The sequence below is a fragment of the Ceratotherium simum genome, chromosome 10 (genome assembly GCF_057802395.1).
Source record: "Ceratotherium simum simum isolate JZ-2026a chromosome 10, ASM5780239v1, whole genome shotgun sequence".
Classification (NCBI taxonomy): domain Eukaryota; kingdom Metazoa; phylum Chordata; class Mammalia; order Perissodactyla; family Rhinocerotidae; genus Ceratotherium; species Ceratotherium simum.
In genome coordinates this window covers 10,893,234-10,910,981 of record NC_141909.1, presented here as the reverse complement: position 1 = coordinate 10,910,981, position 17,748 = coordinate 10,893,234, and the positions used below count along the sequence as shown (strand labels likewise).

The window sequence follows — 17,748 nt, the reverse complement described above, 5'->3', positions numbered from 1 at the left end:
GCTGCAGGAAGATCAGAGGTAACAGGACACCCTAATCTCCCAGCTATACCTAATGGAAACTCCTTTCCAGGACACCAGAGACCCATGCTAAAGAAAAACTTCTGGAGTAGAATCCAAATTGGGTAGGGCAGGGACCTGGGGACACAGGACAAGAAGTCAGCCTTCATTTAGAAGAATAACAATAGTTGGAATACATAATAGAAAATAAGACCCCGTTACTGATAGCAAAAAGATAAATTATCAAAGCACAAATATAACAAAACGTGCAAAATCTATAGGAGGGAAAGTATAAAACACTCCTGTAAGACACAAGAGCAGACTTGATAGAATGGAAAGACTGTCCATGATTTAAGACATGAAGAATCGTGTGGGGCACGAATAACCACAAGCAAAGCCAAAGACAATGGCAATGGGGAAAAGTAATTGCAACTTACATCACAAAGGGCTAATATTCACAACACACAGAGTATCCAAAATTTAAATGAAAAAATAATAACTTGAAAATGGCCTTTATATACATAAAATCAGGCTCAATATCACTCTCAAAAGGGAAATGCAAATTAAAACTACACTGAGTTACCATTTCCCACCATCAGATTGGCAAATAACCAAAAGTTTGACAACCCATTCTGTGGTGACCACGTGGGGACAGAGGCATCTATGTACATCACTGGTCAAGAGTCCAAACGGTTCAGGGAATATGGAGTATATAGAGACTATTAAATGGCACCACCAGGAAGCAATCAGCCAAATCTACAATGTAGAACATTCTACAACATGAAAGATTCATTTTCCCAATGGCTCAATGACATGGAAAATTTTTTTACAGGGTGTGTAGGACTGGGACTTAAATGAGATTTAAAAATATAACAAATACACTGTGTGAACCTTGTTTGAGTCCTGTTTCAAAGAAGCTAACTGTAAAAGTAAATATTTGAGACAATTGGAGAAATATGAACATGGATTGGGTATGAGCCTACATTAAGGAATTATTGTTAATTTCGCTAGCTGCGATAATGGTAGATGGTTATGTAAAAAAAAAAGAAAATTTTATCAGTCATTGATGCATAAGGAGTTATTTCTGATATAACCTGATTTCTCAGATTTGCTTTATTTTATTTATTTATTTATTTTTTGTGAGGAAGATCAGCCCTGTCCTAACATCTGCCAATCCTCCTCTTTTTTTTCTGCTGAGAAAGACTGGCCCTGGGCTAACATCCATGCCCATCTTCCTCCACTTTATATGGGACGCTGCCACAGCACGGCTGCCAAGCGGTGCGTCGGTGTGTGCCCGGGATCCGAACCAGCAAACCCCGGGCCGCCGCAGCGGAGCCCACGCACTTAACCGCTTGCGCCACCGGGCCGGCCCCAGATTTGCTTTAAAACGAAACAGAACTGGCCAAATATTGATAATTGTTGATGTTGAGTTATAGCGATTCATTAAAACTCTAATCTCTACTTTTGTGAAGTTTAAATTTTCCATAACAAAAAGTTTTTTAAAAAGTTAAAAATGAAAAGAGTAATATATTGACTGCAATCCTTCTCTTTTAAGGGTAGCACACAATGAATTATGTAAAAAGCGAAGCAACAAAACTGACCAATAACTGCATGTTATGCATCTTCTCATTAAATTCTTGAAATCCTTCTGCAGAATAAGGCCCTTTTCCACCAAAATTACCTAAGTTAAGATGCTGATAGAACCAGTAAATGAAATAGCCGGGATTTGAGTCAAATCTGTCATTTGTCAGACCCTGACATCCATTCTGCTATGTCATTATACCACTGTCTCCCTAAATAGTACAATTTAAAATACTTTAGAGACAGCATCATCTACATATTTTTAACCTCTGTGAAGGCTAGTGCTACAGAAAGAAGAGATATCCTGTGTGAGAAATTTTCCTCCTTTTCTTTTCTTTATTTATGTTTTGTCTCTCAGTGTGACCAATTTCAGGCTACATATTCCTTTACTTAAAGTCCTAGAATTCCTTTCCATCTCATGTCCTTTCTTTTTACCTCTTTATATCTTCAAAATACAGGTTTATGACATTCTGCTGAGTATCATCATGCTGTAACTTTATCAGGTAACATTCATTCTGTATTCCATAAATCAACAGGTGCCTGGCATGGGCCAGCGCTGTGCCCCGTCGTGGGTTCACTCTTAAGTGGCATGACAGACTCTACTCTGGCCTTCATGAAGCTGGCAGTTGGGACATCTAGATCCTTCCCAGATATTCCAAGACTTTGTGCCTTACACAATTTATTTAACTTTTTAAATACTCTTATGCATTATATTTTCTGGAGTTTGCCCATCTTAAAAAGACTTCAATATAGATAAAATAAAGACATGTTTTGTTTTACTAACACAAATATGAAAATATTAAACTGATGTAGATTTTCAATGCATTGGTTTTTAGCTTAAATAACATGGAAACACTGACCTTGACGATACCCCGGATGTGCATTTTTGCTATCATCTCTGCCGTGTAGAGAAACATCAATAAAGTATCCAGAGTGAAGGTCACATACTGAAGAGGCGGGTAGTGCTCGAAGGTCATGGGCGTGTTCATACAGACAGAAATGACGCTGATGATGGCACAGATGCGCAGCAGAGAGTGAACCCACTGCAAAAACGGGCCAAAGTCACTATTCGACACCATAAAATGGTATCTTAAATTTACATTATGAACCACACTATTTGGAAAATATAAAACCGAGATTGAAATATTTCACCAGTACAGAGAAGAGGAAGAAGGAATCTAATGTCTGCTAAGTGAATATAATGTGCTAAATATTTTACATAGTTTAATTCTCAAAGCAGCCTAATTTCCACATGAACACACTAAGACTCAGAGAGGTCAAGAGACATTTCTGTGGTCATGCATTAATAAGAGCTAAAGCCTCCATGTGAGCCTGGTCAGGCTACCCCAACACCTCTGACACTTTCCAGGAGATCTGGCCACAATATAGGAAGATTCTGATTCAATTAAAATATGTGTTAACACCTTCCTCATATAGAAACTTGATGTGCTATGACATTTATATCCGTTTATGTACTGTGAGCACCTAGAATCAGGGACCATATTATATTTACTGTAACTTCCCTGGTATCTAGCACAATGGCCTATCCTAATAGATCATAAATGCTTTTTAAAATGAATTGATATATAACACCTCCCATATGCAGGGTTTTCTATTTGTTTCTTATATGTAACAGCCTTATATAAAAGTATATTTTAAAATCTGACCTTATTCTACATTTTCAAAAGATAATAAATGGACTTTCCTTTTTATTTTGGAGAACATATTTCGTACAAATTTAGCCCAGATATATCTCCTCTTCCAAAATTCCAAAAAGTTCAGTTTCTGTGCAATTCTAACAGTGCACAGGCTATTTGAAGATTTTCCTTAACCCCAACATAAAGAAGGCAGAATTAAAAATATAAATGTGTGTATGTGTGTGTATGCATAAGTGCATATGTATAGGATATATAATCACTCACATACAGTATTTTATAATAAAAACTAATACCTAACTAATAAAAAATATTAGTTACATCTGCATGCTAAACCCACACACTCAATATTACTAGTTATTAAGTATACAATTCTTAAACATAATCTAAACATGTTACTTATTGACCATCCTAGATATATATGCAGTCATGTTACTCCTTTAATATTATACTCCCCCTGAAAAAAATGTTGTAGTTTTGTGATAGATGGGTTCTGCAGCTCTGCAAGCCAGAAAGTACCAAGATGAAAAACAGAAAAGACTGTCAGAACTTTGAGGAGACTCAGACACTTCTAGGCTGCTGAGTAGGTTATAATATTAATCTGACAGTTTTAATATTTGCATGAAGACATAATGCTACTAATTCCATACCATATGAATCACTGATGATTAAATTTATTTTAGGAGTTGATGTGCTTTTTACGCAATTTGAAGCGCTTCAATAAACATCAGTGTGTGAATTTAGTCCCATCTGGATCTCCCAACACAAAGGATCTAATTACACAAAAGAGCTTCAAAAGATGTGTTCTTCACAAAAAAATCCATTTTGAATGTAAAGAATGAATTCTAATTAAGCATTAATCATTTTAGTTAGTGCTTTCGAGCTTACATCTACAATACTACCTTCTTCAGAAATTCTGAGAAAGCTCTGTACGTGGTAGACACTAAGAAAAAGAGAGCAAGTGCTTTATTCTCTATTCCGTTCAATTCTCTAAACATGGATGGAAGACCTACTATGCGTCAGAGATTATGCTGGGCTCTGAGGACACAAAAATGGAAACAGCACAATTCTGACTCATCACTACTTTGCAGTCTGATATGCATAATGTATATATTTATATACAATATACACTTACACTTACATGCAAATATAAAATAAGTGGAAAGAGAGGAGGTTCATTCTGTCTGTGGTGGGGAGGGCCAACCGAGGAAGCTTTCAGGGTGAAGGGTGAGGCTGACCTCTGAGCCAGCCTTCATGGTTGAGGAGGACTGGACTCATCAGAGTTGGTGAGAAAGGGCCTCTGGGCCAGGGAAACAGTGTGACCTGGCCGAATATCTTGGAGAATCGGGAAGTTGTTGGTGAGTCTCAAGTGGACAGTGTGGAGACATAGGAAAGGGCAGTTGCTGGACAAGTTAGAGCCAGAATGTAGAGCCTTGAATGTAATACTAACACATTCTAATTTGCAACATAGGTAACAGGGATGTTTCAGTGATTGCAAAGCACAGGGTAATGGACAGGCTGGAGAAGGAGTCTGGAGGGCAGATCAGATGAAGAAAGACTGGAAAGGGCAGGGAGATGAGGCAGATGATCTTTATCATGGTCAAGGGAAAGACAAGCACTGCGAGAGTAACAGTTCATTTCCTTACTGCAGCCTCTACCGTGAGTCTAATAATGAAGTTGAGCCCAGTCCGCGTGGTCGAGCTGACTTTCCAAGACCTATGAGTAACTATGCTGGGCCGCCTTCTGGCCGCGAGACTGCCTGGTACGAAATGACACTTGGTACAGCAGACCTTCCCCTCAAGTTCTCGTCAGCTTAGTTAGGCAGAGAAGGTGACAAGGTTCTTCAGAGGCACTACCCACTATCTCATTAACCTTTCCTTCTACTCAAAACTTGCAACTCAGAAGGAGACCTTTAATTTCAAACATTTGATTATCTCCTCACAGACTCATACATGTTGAGAACTAGAAGTAAATGGTAGAACAGGTTACTCATCTGGGTCTCCAGCTTTGGATCAGCCTGAGAAGCGGCATTATATCTACATCGTGTGACTGAGGACAGTGGCACAGAGCAGGAGACGATGGAGCCAGACCACCTAGCATACCTTCCTACGTGAGGAACTCTCAGTGGCACCTCATTACTTCCATCTGAATTGTTCTCAACTTCCAGACTCCGAGACTCATCCATAGTCTACTGCAGCTCAAACAGATATTTCAAAGCCAAAGGTACGTGATTTTTGAATGATATGAATCAAGTTTCCTTTATATCAGCGTGTGCTTCTCCATACTTCAAAAAAGAAACTTACTGGCTTGTTAATCCAGAGTATGTCAGCGTTGTCCGACAGAGATTCATCGGGACCAAAGTCAGTCACCGGCTGGGCCTCCACCCTGGAGCTCTGTTTCCTTTTGAGCATGCTGAACTTAGCTCTGTCGAGCAAGTAAAAAACCGAAGTCTGGGAAAAGAAAGACAGGGCTGTGCTAGTCACCTAAACGATCTTTACCCCAATCACAAAAATGAAGTCCCCCGTATGCCTATGCATTTGTTAATCATACACATGTTCCACTATACTGTGGATAATAAACACGTGCAAATAGAAATTTTAAAAGGATGAGGTAAAAACTAATATCAATAAAAGGTTGAATTCTTTTTCTGTCAACCCAATAGATGGTCTTGTGCACTTCAACAACAGATTGCATGCCAGTTTAGAGACCACTGGAATAGATTAACTGGGGTAAAATAGCTTTGCCTCTCAGGGTACACATATTAGTAGGAAATTTTTTGAGGTCTATGTTCATATACCTAAAGCCGTCTCCACTTAAAGGGGGTCTGTGCCAGAGCACAGCTGACCAATCCAGGTGAAGTACTGAGATCTTTCCCAGGATGTTCCCCCAAGTTAATTTAATGTGACACTCACAGACATCTATTTCCAACGCTAGTCCCAAGTTGATCTCCCAATTTGGTCCTTGCCGTAGAGGATGAGGACCAGAGAGAATGGGGAAGAACCTCCTCCAAATGCAGTTTTGTTTTCTTTTATGAATGCTGTGATTATCTCAGTTCCTCCAGCTATTCTGCCTGCTTGCCACTTATATTTCCACCATTCTGAGTCATCTCCATTTTGCTATATGTGTCACCTCCCTTTAGCCATCGCTCCCACCTTCCACAATCCAGCAGCCACTGAAGGGGACCTGCTATATGTCAGGCCTTCAGCACACAAATAGCAAATAAGTGCGATAGAATGTGAGAAGAGGGGTTGTAGAGGCAGGTGGTGCTGGACTACCCCGAGTCCACAGAAACTTCTCATTTGATGAACATCTGGATTGAGTCTTCACGGAAGGAGAGGAGCTAACGTTGCTTCTTGGATATGTATTACATTTTGGGCACTTAGCACTGATATTTTATTTAATCTTTACAACTGGTGGAACAGAGGAAACATCTTGTCTTTTTTTGCAAGCACGAGAAATTCCAGCCTTGGGACAGCTAATAACTTAACCAAGGCCACCCGAGCAAACTTGAAATTTAAAAGAAGCTCTGTCTGACCGCAAAGCTTAAGGTGTTTGTATGGACCATGCTGACGCTGAGGACTGCTTAGGAGAATTTCTAAAGGCAGGTAAGGGAGGGAAAAGGTTCTCGGGCAGAGCACAAATGTGCAGATGCCGCATCAGGAAAACACAGTAGTTTCAACACCAGGAAGGTGCGCTGGCTCTCTCATCTGCTGCTCCTTGGAGGGAGAGAAAGAACCTTAACCAAGGACAATGAGCGCCACTCAATCCTCACGGGTGCACGAGAAGAACAAGAGTGTTTGCAGTATGTGTAAATAGGTACAGCTGCAATTTTCGCTAGGAAAGAGAATAAAACACAGAAGCACAGGACAAATCAGCTTTGAATCTGATTCCCTATGTTTGAGCACCTACCTCTACGTCTGTGATCTCCATGAGGCACCTAGGTAGGCGCATCTGCCCAGCCCTCCTATTCCCAGAAGAAATCAAGCTAATTGGCTTTAAGATGTGCTAGGTATTTCCAGGCTGTCTTGCTCTGAATATTGGATTCGAATATGGGCTTTGCAGTTGGCTGCACTAATTAATTTTATTTTACATAATTGCAGTTAGGGACTCTTGACATCAATATGTAAATATATGCAGAATATTCAAATTATACTTGTTCTCTGATTTACTGTGGGGGGAAACATCTGGTGGCCTCAATTTGAGATGCTTCTTGAATGACAGGTTCCTATACACTCAAAAATGGGATACAGAATCTTTTAGAAATCCTTCAAGATCGCACAACACAAAGGAGTGGTTTCACAATGTTGATCAAAGATGAGACAACAAAATTTTATAGACCTAACCACTAACCATTATGCCTTTTTCACAGAGCCAGTGGAGATTTGTGGATGCCCATTTATTACTCTTGTGATCTGGCCATAAGTTATGGTCTGAAAAATTTTTGATGTATAAATCTGACACCTTCACATATGAATTTCATGCACATTTTATTATAAATATCCCATCCAAAGCAAAAAAAAAAACAAAACAAACCTGGATCTTTGTTTATGAATTTGTTCATCTAGAAAAGTAGACATTCAGAATTTATTTTTTTGAAATCTCTATATTGGCTATATTTGACCCCCCCAAAACACTGCAACTATAATGAATGACGTTAGCTCTCATCCCCAACCACCCTCACTGCACCTACTGCAAAAGGCCCCCAAGTCAAACAGTACCCAAGAAAACTAACTAGCTCCTCAATCACCGAAATTTTGACTGATTTAATAATATTAAATATTATACAAAGCATGCAAGTAGTAAAATAAATTCAAGTTACAAACATATGAAGAGCCCAAAATTAATTTGAGGCAGTTGATTGTAATAATTTTGCTTTATGCACAGAAATATTGTTTTACACATTCATTCATGTTGAATCAATATACCTGAGCACAGCAAACCTATTAATCCCCTGATAAAGACCAGCAGGGATATTTAAGTATCCTAGGTAAGCTTATTATTTTGATAGGAAATTGTTCCTGTGTATCTTAGCCTTATCACTATTACGTATTTATAACCCAATTTTTTTTCTATTTATGGAAGTGTCCTTTTTAAGGCAGCAGTGTTTAAAAAGTTTAAAAAGCATGGCTCACAGTAGCTTTTTCACACTTGATAAAAGTAGTTAGTATTTAAGTAGTTCAATAGTGGGAGGAGGCTGCACAGTTACAATATGTTCATTGATAAATCTTTTACTTGGAAACAGCTCATGGCAACTCAGGGAGATAAGATTCATTGCTCTCTTTTAAATGGTTAAAATCCAGCTTTGTATTCTGTGATGGCAATATTCTACTTCTATTACTATTATACTTCCTTAGGTCATTCCAGCTCCGTCTTGACCAAATTAAAATTAATACATTGTTTTCTTTAATGGTGAGGTGCTTGTAACACTATGGGTCATTTCTTCTCCTTGTAACTTTCTTGGGTTTGCATTAAACTCTTTTGAGTCTTCTAAATTATGGTTTAGAGAATGTCCTTTACCTGCTGTCCCATATGCCTTGCCCTCTATGCTTAAGCCCTTACACGAGCATCTGTTCTCACCAGTTCCATCACCATCTGCTGGTGTGCAGCTACCATTACTGAGTCAAGTATCTATGCTGTTGCTTCTTCAGACACAGGCCACAACAACACCACCCTCACTTAAAAATCAACAGGACAGGTTGCTACTCGTCACACATCCTCTGCTTTACCCTTTCCTCTCAATTCCCAGATCCTACTGCCCTGGGCTTTTCAGGCCCCCATATGCAGGTGCCCACATGTGCAGAAGGACTGTACAGATTCTCTTTTCACAGATTTCCACTGGTGACTTCTTTCTCCGTTCCTCATTCCTCATTCCATTGAAGTACAAGGCCCCTTTCAGTTATCCCCACTTCTAGAGCTCTTTCTAGGCCACGGCAACTCAGGTCTGGATTGCCACAAACATCAGCCTTTTTAATAGGTCCTGTCCTTTATATCAGAAATTAACTTCCTGCCACACTGATATGGTCTCTCCAGTAACCCAGAAAACCTCAGCTTATCCTCTTGTTTCTGATTCATTCATTCATTCACACAGAAAATATTACGCATCCACCACAGTATCAGGCACTGCAACATGTGCTGGCTACACAGCAGGGAACAGCAAAGGCATTCGGGACCCATAAACGGCCTGCTTTGTTTAACCTCATGTTTCAAGGACACCGAGTCCCACTTATACTTCCTTTCACACTCATACCACACGCTCCACTCGAGTTGCCCAAACATGCCATTACCCACCATCCTCCAACCCTCCTCAACCACGCCAGCTCCTTTATTCCAGCTGGGTCCTCTTGTCGTCTGCTGCCAATCCCACATCAGTCCTTCCTATTCCCCAACTCAACTCATGAAGAGTTTTTGTCTGTGTGTGATTTGTTTGTTACAATGGAAAGATTTAATGTTTGGGAATACAAGTGTAAACCAGGGAAACATACCACTCTAGTAGACTCGCAGCATCTATTTTATTCTAAAAAGCCCCAAAAGAAGACAGAAGTCACTGATTTCTTATTAATCAGTAGGCATCATGACAACTGGCAACACATCAAAATCAATGACTATTCTTCTGATCACTTATGTGCACAAACGCTGGGCCTGTATGAGTTCAAGTGGAATCGTTTATCTACCGTCCCATTCAAGATACACATTTAACTTGCTTAGTATCTGCCACAGTTTTGGAAGGAAATTAAAATAACAGAATGTTCAATAATATCCCTTGAACTTCTCAATCCAAGATTTACTTTTATATCTCTGGAAGGACAGTCTTCATTGCTAGGAGAGGCTTCACATTCATTCATGGTCTCATAAACGCATTCAGTAAAAAAATAAAATAAAATAAAAGGACTTATCCCAGCCATTGTGTTAGGGGATGTGGATTTAGCATTAACAAAACATACTTGGTCTCCTTCCTCCTAGAATGCCCGAGTGCCCTGTGTTCCTGACACAGCAGATCAGATGTTTAATTTAAAGCAGAGCAGCCGCTTAACTAAACGAGAGCCTCTGACTGCCACGCACTCACTCCTCAGCCTCCGTCCAATGGTTTTCTTCTTCTCCCACAGCTTTATTGCTAGCTCCGTACCACCTCCCCGGGCAAAGGATACTGGGCAGTTGATTCCAGTGTGCCTCTGACTCTGTGCTACCAGACATAACGAGATTCACGTGACAAGCCAGGACAGCTGGCTAACTGGTCCTTTGCTAGACTCAAATACCTAAATCTTAAATTAAATTAGAAGAAAGTAATTTTATTTTATTTTCATTACACAAGCAATACAGGTTTGTGGTAGAAAAATTAGGAAAAAAAATATAAACAAAATGAGAACCAAAGAGAAAACTATCAGGAATTCCCCTTCTAGGAACTCAGCTGTTTTTGCAAACTGTTGTTGAGTGAATACATTGTGCCAGCCACTGGGCTGCAGAGAGAGCAATACTCAGATATGCTCTCTCTCTCCTCATGGAATTTCCTTTAGCTGGAGCACTTACTCAACGGGATATGCCTTGTATCTCTTTTAGTATTTTCTTTTCCATATATATTTTTCCATGCATATATTTATTTTTAAATTGCTGCTTAAACACTGTTTTGTAATCAGCTTTTTTTTCTGGCAGTATCCTGTGAACATCTTCCTGTGTCAATAAATATGCATGCACAGAAAATCCTAACTGTAAACAAATACCACCTTCAAACCTCTGCCCTTCCGTGTCTTTCTTGTCTCCTAAGCTCATTTACATACCTGTATGTTCAAGGCCTTGCCACGTAAACAGATACAAGCACATCTTTCTAGATTAGGTTCCCAATGTTGAATTTATAGTGGAGAAACATATCACCCCATATTTGGGGAGATAACTGAATTTGACATTACCAATTTTTTAATCTGAACATTACAATCTTAATTCTTAATTCAAGTACTTCTATTTCTCTCTTTTTTGTTTCATTTGGCCATAAAACCCAAAACAACAAACCACCGATATCTACATTTGAACATATCTGCCTTTTCCCAAATGCATATTTAAATTTTCTACTGTACATCTTCACACCATAATAACAATTTGAAGACAAAAGAGGATGCTTATTCCTGATGCCAGAACTGCCCAAATGTCATCGTTTCTGCAAAGTCAGACTGTCCATTTTGTCTGGCCAAATTTCCTTCCTGACAGAAGACATGTCCATTCAAAACAAATGAACATAGCCTCATACATGTTATGCCATGGTTTTAAATTAGGAAAATCCCCGCTATTTTTGTCTGATTTTCTGTTCTCCAAAATCCATCTGCCCTGCCTCAGGCTCCCCTACCCCATCCACTCATCCCTCCTCCCACTCCCAGGGCACACTGGCACCTCAGAGCCTCTGCAGACCGCACCTCCCTCTGCCCAGCTCAGTGTCTTCTCACTCACTCCATCTGGAATGGCTAACTCCCCTCATTCTTCAAGCCCAGATCATCTTTGTTCTCTGCCATAGGCCCCGAGGACCTGTGTCCCGTGCTATCGCAGCTCTCTACACCAGGAGCTCCCCTCCTACAGCCTCTAAGGCCAGGCATGCAGCACTTCCCCACACTGGGCTCCAGCAACCCCGCATCTGCATCTCCTGTTTACTGGTGCCCACTGCCTTTGATCTTAATAATCAAAACCGTTTAAGGGAAAGTGTAAAGGCAGAATTTGATGTAAAACTGAATAGATATTCCCTAGTCCAAATGCTTTGTAAAAAGGAAAACAATTCTCAAACACACACACAGAGAAACCTACCAAAAAACCCACACAAAAACATGATAAAATGCTTTGGAAGATAAGGACGTTCCCATGGTACAACAGTGAGCTCATCAGTTGACTTCCTCCCAAATTATGTTGACCGCCACATAAAAACAGACTCCTTCCAACACAAATGTTTACTGAAGCCTTATCCTGTGCCAGGCCTTGCTCTAAGCATGTCACACATCATGTCATTCAATTGTTACAAGACGGTTTCACAGATGAGGAAACTTAGGCATGGACCTGAGCCAGGATATGAACCAAGACAATGCAGTTTACAGAACTATTAAAAATATACTATAAAATACGTAATAAAAAGAAAAATACTTTGTCAACATATCCTAACCACACAACCTGGTGATTACAAACTCTCTTAGTATTAATTGTTTTTGAAAACAGCACAGACATGTCTCATTTATTAAAACTGAATCCATTTTTATTATAGGATTCATTTTATAGTTATTCCAGCCACACATTTATAACAATGTGTCTATTTGTTTCCTGGCAAGAAATCATCAAACTTCTTATCAAATCGATCTAAATGTCACTTTCAGGTTTCTGAAGTCATTATTCATTTATCTAGCCTTTTTCCTTGAGGGTGAATCCTAGAAATATTCTATTATGCTTTTATTATCTTTTCTCTAAATTTTGCAAAAAAAAAAAATAGAGAAAAAAGCATTTACTAACTCCCATCTGATAATCTTACATCACATAGTAAAGAGACAGCTGTCTTAATTTCCTAAAGATGACAGATTTCTTAATTTCCTAGAGTTAGTTTTAGTCTCATAAATTCTTGACGGAATGTGCTGAGAATGTGAAAATTAGAAAATAGATTCCACTTATGATGCATGGTTAACAGAGTGTATGTTTTTCTGCAGAGACTGTACTATGGCAGAAAGAAGGGATTTACTGAGACAAACCCTTCTGTCATACTCAAAATCTACAGCTCAGCACACAGGCAAGGTTGTGATTCTGTTTTGCCGTGTACTCCGTTCTTCCAGCAAGGAAAATCCAGACTAAATGGAAGTTATCAATTAGAAGTCAGCAAGTAGTGGCTGTTTATTCAACAAAAAGAACTGTTTAATCTAAAAGTTTCCAACAGTAATGTGTGGGGCTGTCGGAGAGGTGCTCAGCTCCTTTCTGGATATTCTCAGAGAGAATGACCATATATCATGGAGTTTGCAGAAATGACCTCTGCACTGTCTGGGAGTTTGCAATAGATTACATCCCAAGGGACCTTCAGTGATAAAATTTATCAACACACACGTGAAGCTGCTCATAATTTTATACATTTTATCAATTCTTAGGGTAGGGTGATGGTCTGTAAACTACTGTACATAATTTTACAAGAGAATCCAGCTTAAGCATTATGGGTTTTTTTTCCACTTGAAAGATGAAAGCAAACATTTATTGACAGCTGGCTCTGTGCCAGGCACTATTCCAAGGCCTCAACACCTTTCTGAAGCAGAGTAAAAGACTGAGGCAGACTTGCCCAGAACCACATGAGTTGGAAGTAAGTTTAGAACCCAGGGAATCTGTTTTGTTGCAGAACACAGGTAGGGCAGGGAGGGAGTGAACGGGCAGAAAATTTGACTCTTAATTTCTAACTTCAAGAACATTTGTAAAATTCAAATGTTTTGCAACAATGATGAATTTCATTTGTGATTTCTTCAAAACACGTAAAATATGAGAATAATTAATTTTTAAGCTTAAACAAATTACACCTAACATCTGCTGAGGGTTTATGATGCATGAGGCTGAGAGCTTTGCGTGGATGATGTCATCTACTCACCACACCTCAGAGAGGTAGGTATTCTATGATTGCTATTTTACAGATAAAACTGAGGTTTAGAGAAGGTAGATGCCCTGTCCTAGGTCACCTTTCTGGTCTTTATCTTCATGCTATTCAGCTGTCTGCACCCTTCAATCTGACCTTTCCAGGGCTTTGTGAATAGAATCTTCTTTCCCAGACATCAGAGATGGGAGTCTCCAATTCTTGCCTCTCCCTTGTCTAAACAGTGAACTTAAATTAAAGCATGGCTGCCCCTAGAACTACAATGCCAGTCCTTTTCAGCCACTCTCAAGCAAGCCTCTCCTCAGTCCCGTTTGCTCATAAACTGTATGGGCTAGATGCCTCTTTCCCTCTAATTGGGCTTCTGCTTGGAGGAAAGGCAGGCAGCTGTGTTGTTCTCTCTCTTAAGGCAGCCTGAGTCCTATGGCTGACCCATCGACATAGCAGAGCAGATCACTTTGCAGGAGAACTAAGACATCATTGAAATTTTGACCTCCAGAGTCATAGCAGCAATCTCTCTCGCCTCCTTCTGCCTCTCTCTCTAAATACACTTTTCATTTGAGTGCTTACTCATCTATGTCTTGGCCCTTGCTAAACCAGGATGTAGCCCCGCAAATACAGAGTGTTACATGCAGGGTCCAGTCTCAGCGGGACTGCAAGGGCCACCCAAGATGGGCCACCAAACAGAGGAAGCCAAACATTTCAAAGGACCATCTCCAAACACAGCCTTTCTTTTCTCTTTTCCTTTTGTCAACACACTGATTAAAAACAGAAAATAGTTCCCCACTTTTTATATTGAGTCTACGTCCTAAATCCCAAGGAAAAGCAGCAGATTATTTTTTCCTAGTTCTTTCTACCAATATCTCAAAACAGTATCATTATTTCACGGAGGATTCTGCTGTGTTTAATTATTTTAATTGTGAAAATTGAATTTTCTTTGACCTTTAAAAATTATTGGGGGGCTGGCCCAGTGGCATAGTGGTTAAATTCGCACGCTCCACTTCAGCAGCCTGGGGTTCGTGGGTTTCGGATCCTGGGCATGGACCTACACACCGCTCATCAAGCCATGCTGTGGTGGCATCCCACATACAAAAAATAGAGGAAGGTTGGCACAGATGTTAGCTCAATGACAATCTTCCTCAAGCAAAAGGAGGAGGACTGGCAACAGATGTTAGCTCAGGGCCAATCTTCCTCCCTCAAAAAAAAAAATTATTGGATTTGGTAAAGGAATTCAGGATGGACTATGATGGCCCAACTTCCTTTCATCACTGTACCCCACATGCCAAACTAAAACAGCCCAGCAGCAGGAGAAGGAACAAAGTTGTATCTGTGTCACCTAAATCACTCTATTGATGACAAGTTAGGGCAATCAGCTTGCCACGTAGGCTGAGTAGCCTCTCTCCAGCCTCTACTCAGAAAATGCAGTCAATCCAGTCAACAAGCCTTGTCTTTCACTCCAAGTTTAGAAAGGATATATATATCTATATATTTGGGGGTTATTCTGGGTACAGCATAGGTGTAAAAAAATTCTAATAAAAGAATTTCAGAGTTAAAAATGTTGATCAACACAAGTCGATAGCATGATTTTGTAAGAACGTCAAGTTTCCTAATGTCCAAGTGGTCCCTGAAAGGCTCTTCCATCCTCCAGGTAGTGGCAGAGCCTTTGATGGCTTTTATCATCCAATAGTTCAGTGACAGGCATCCTATGTTGAAAAACTGCTACTATCATTTAAATATTATAAAAATCAGAAAAGAAGATTATCTACTTTTTTTGTAGTTGATTAATCTTGTAAAGAATCTACAAAGATTGGACAAAAAAGGTGGATGGTTTAAAATACTGGTTTTCAAAACTTTTCCAGACTGTACTTAGTGCAGAAAATCAAAAGGAGTTACCTATTTTTTTGTGGTTAAATTTTGTAATATGAATTCACAAAGTTTGGAGAAAAAAGGTGAATGGTTTAAAATAGTAGTTTCCAAAGATTGCTTAACATTTGAATTATCAAGGGAGGTTTTAAACATTCTCAACCAGGGTCGTCCTTCACCTCAGACATGCTAAATTGGAAACTTTCCCGGTGGAATATGGGAGACGGTATTTTTAAAAAACACTTCCCAGATGATTCTTACACATTCTCCCAGCAGTGGTGCCAACTGGTGATGGATCACTGGTCTAGATGCTCACAAGAGCATTTTAACACTTACAGAGTTTATAGTTCATAATCAAGATTGGTTGTTTGGGAAAAAAATAAGAGAGACTAGTTATAAACAACACAGGCAAAACAGAAATCTGAGACAAAAATTTTGATTTATAACTATGTATATACAGTATTTCTATTCCTAAGTTTTCCTCAGAGAACTTCAGAATTTTCTTTAAAAATAACTACGTGGAATATATTTTATATACAAGAATAAATTTTTGTCTTATGGGAAGATAACTAAGAAATTTGTTTTTTCCTTCACTTTTCTACTATAATTTTCTAGTCTAGAATATACCTTCAAAATGGCTATTCATTTCTTGAAGGGAAGGAAGCAAAAACAACTTGCCTAGTTCAACTAAGGTTTTAAAATTGACCTAACGTTTTATTTAATAAAAAGTAGAAAGTCATGGGCTGGCCCAGTGGCGTAGTAGTTAACCTCACATGCTCTGCTTCGGTGGCCCAGGGTTCACGGGTTCAGATTCCGGGTGCAGACCTATGTACCGCTCATCAAGCCACACTGTGGTGGTATCCCACATACAAAATAGAGGAAGATGGGCACAGATGTTAGCTCAGGGCCAATCTTCCTCACCAAGAAAGAAAAAAAGTAGAGTTTTAAGGCTTTCCAAAGTTTAATATCTTTTTACTCCATAAAGTATTGACATATCTTGAACTGAGCGAAATGGAAAGGATAATTCCAGGAAAGGTCTTTCCAAATCCAAAAAGCTCTATTTCTGAGAATTTAAATCCCTTATTTACAATATTTATTTTAATCTCTGTGCTTTACCTCCTGGGAAGTATAGTTAAGTTTTCATGCTTGAAAGATTCCCATGCCAGTTTTTCATTATCTAGGATTTTTTTTCTTTCCCTCAGGCAAATTTTGTAACATATATTTAATAGGATTTTAAGCCATCATTGACTCGCATCTTGTCTGATACAGGCTTCCAGAATTTGTACTTTTCAGAAATAAGAAGTAATTTAAAAAAAAAAACCTTCCTCTACTTCAGAAATGACATATGAAGCTGATCTCCTGTGGATTTCACAATAATAATAAAGGAGAACAGATTAAAAAAAAAATAATGAAGTAAAGGATTTACCCTATAGATCCAGTTAACTGAAAGATAAAGAAGTAATTAGTTGTTTTATCTAGGCATAAGAAAATAGGAACAAAAATACCCACAATCACCCAAGCTCGAAGTCCTCAATTTATTTATCACCCAATCCTCCCTTTCATTCTTTTGGTTGTCACCAAGAGCTCCTGGCATTTGTTCTATTGACGAATCTCTACCATCCACCTCTCCATTTCCATGACTATATTCTTATTCCAGCTACTCATCCTTAGAATTTCATCCCCAATTTCTCCAACACCTTCTTCACTGACCCCAATTCTTATTTTTCTCTTATTCTTGACCTCGTTCTTATTTTTGGCATGCTGATACATCCTACAGACAGCTACAGATTAATATGCCTTAAAGATTAGAATGCTATGGCTCTTAGTTTTCTCTATCAGATCTAAAGCTTTCCTATTTTATAATGAATTCATTCATGTTTTTAAACATTATCCTCTTTCTTTTCCTCTGTGGTTCTGTTGTTTTCTTTACTTCCTAAACTGACGTACTGATTTCTTATCCCACTGTAGGTCATAGAACGCTTCGAGGAAATACTGCATCTATGGGTCATATCTCCCAAAATAAATACACACAAGAATACTTTTGGCTATCTGTACACATTGTAATGCTATGATAAT

General features: G+C 39.1%; 2 protein-coding genes across 3 annotated transcripts in view; one reads left to right on the top strand and one right to left on the bottom strand.

Moving 5' to 3' along the window:
- Positions 1-5,677, bottom strand: part of NALCN (sodium leak channel, non-selective) — a 293,641-nt gene extending 287,964 nt beyond the window's left edge. Inside the window, exons 1-2 of the mRNA XM_004423148.3 lie at positions 5,537-5,677; positions 2,439-2,621 (exon numbers count right to left, since the gene is read on the bottom strand). Of these exons, the coding sequence (XP_004423205.1) occupies positions 2,439-2,621; positions 5,537-5,644 (291 nt within the window). The 5' untranslated portion in view covers positions 5,645-5,677. The remainder of the gene's footprint in view (positions 1-2,438; positions 2,622-5,536) is intronic.
- ITGBL1 (integrin subunit beta like 1) overlaps positions 1-17,748 on the top strand; it is a 1,366,350-nt gene that overhangs the window by 1,122,280 nt on the left and 226,322 nt on the right. The gene's annotated exons all lie outside the window — the stretch shown is intronic.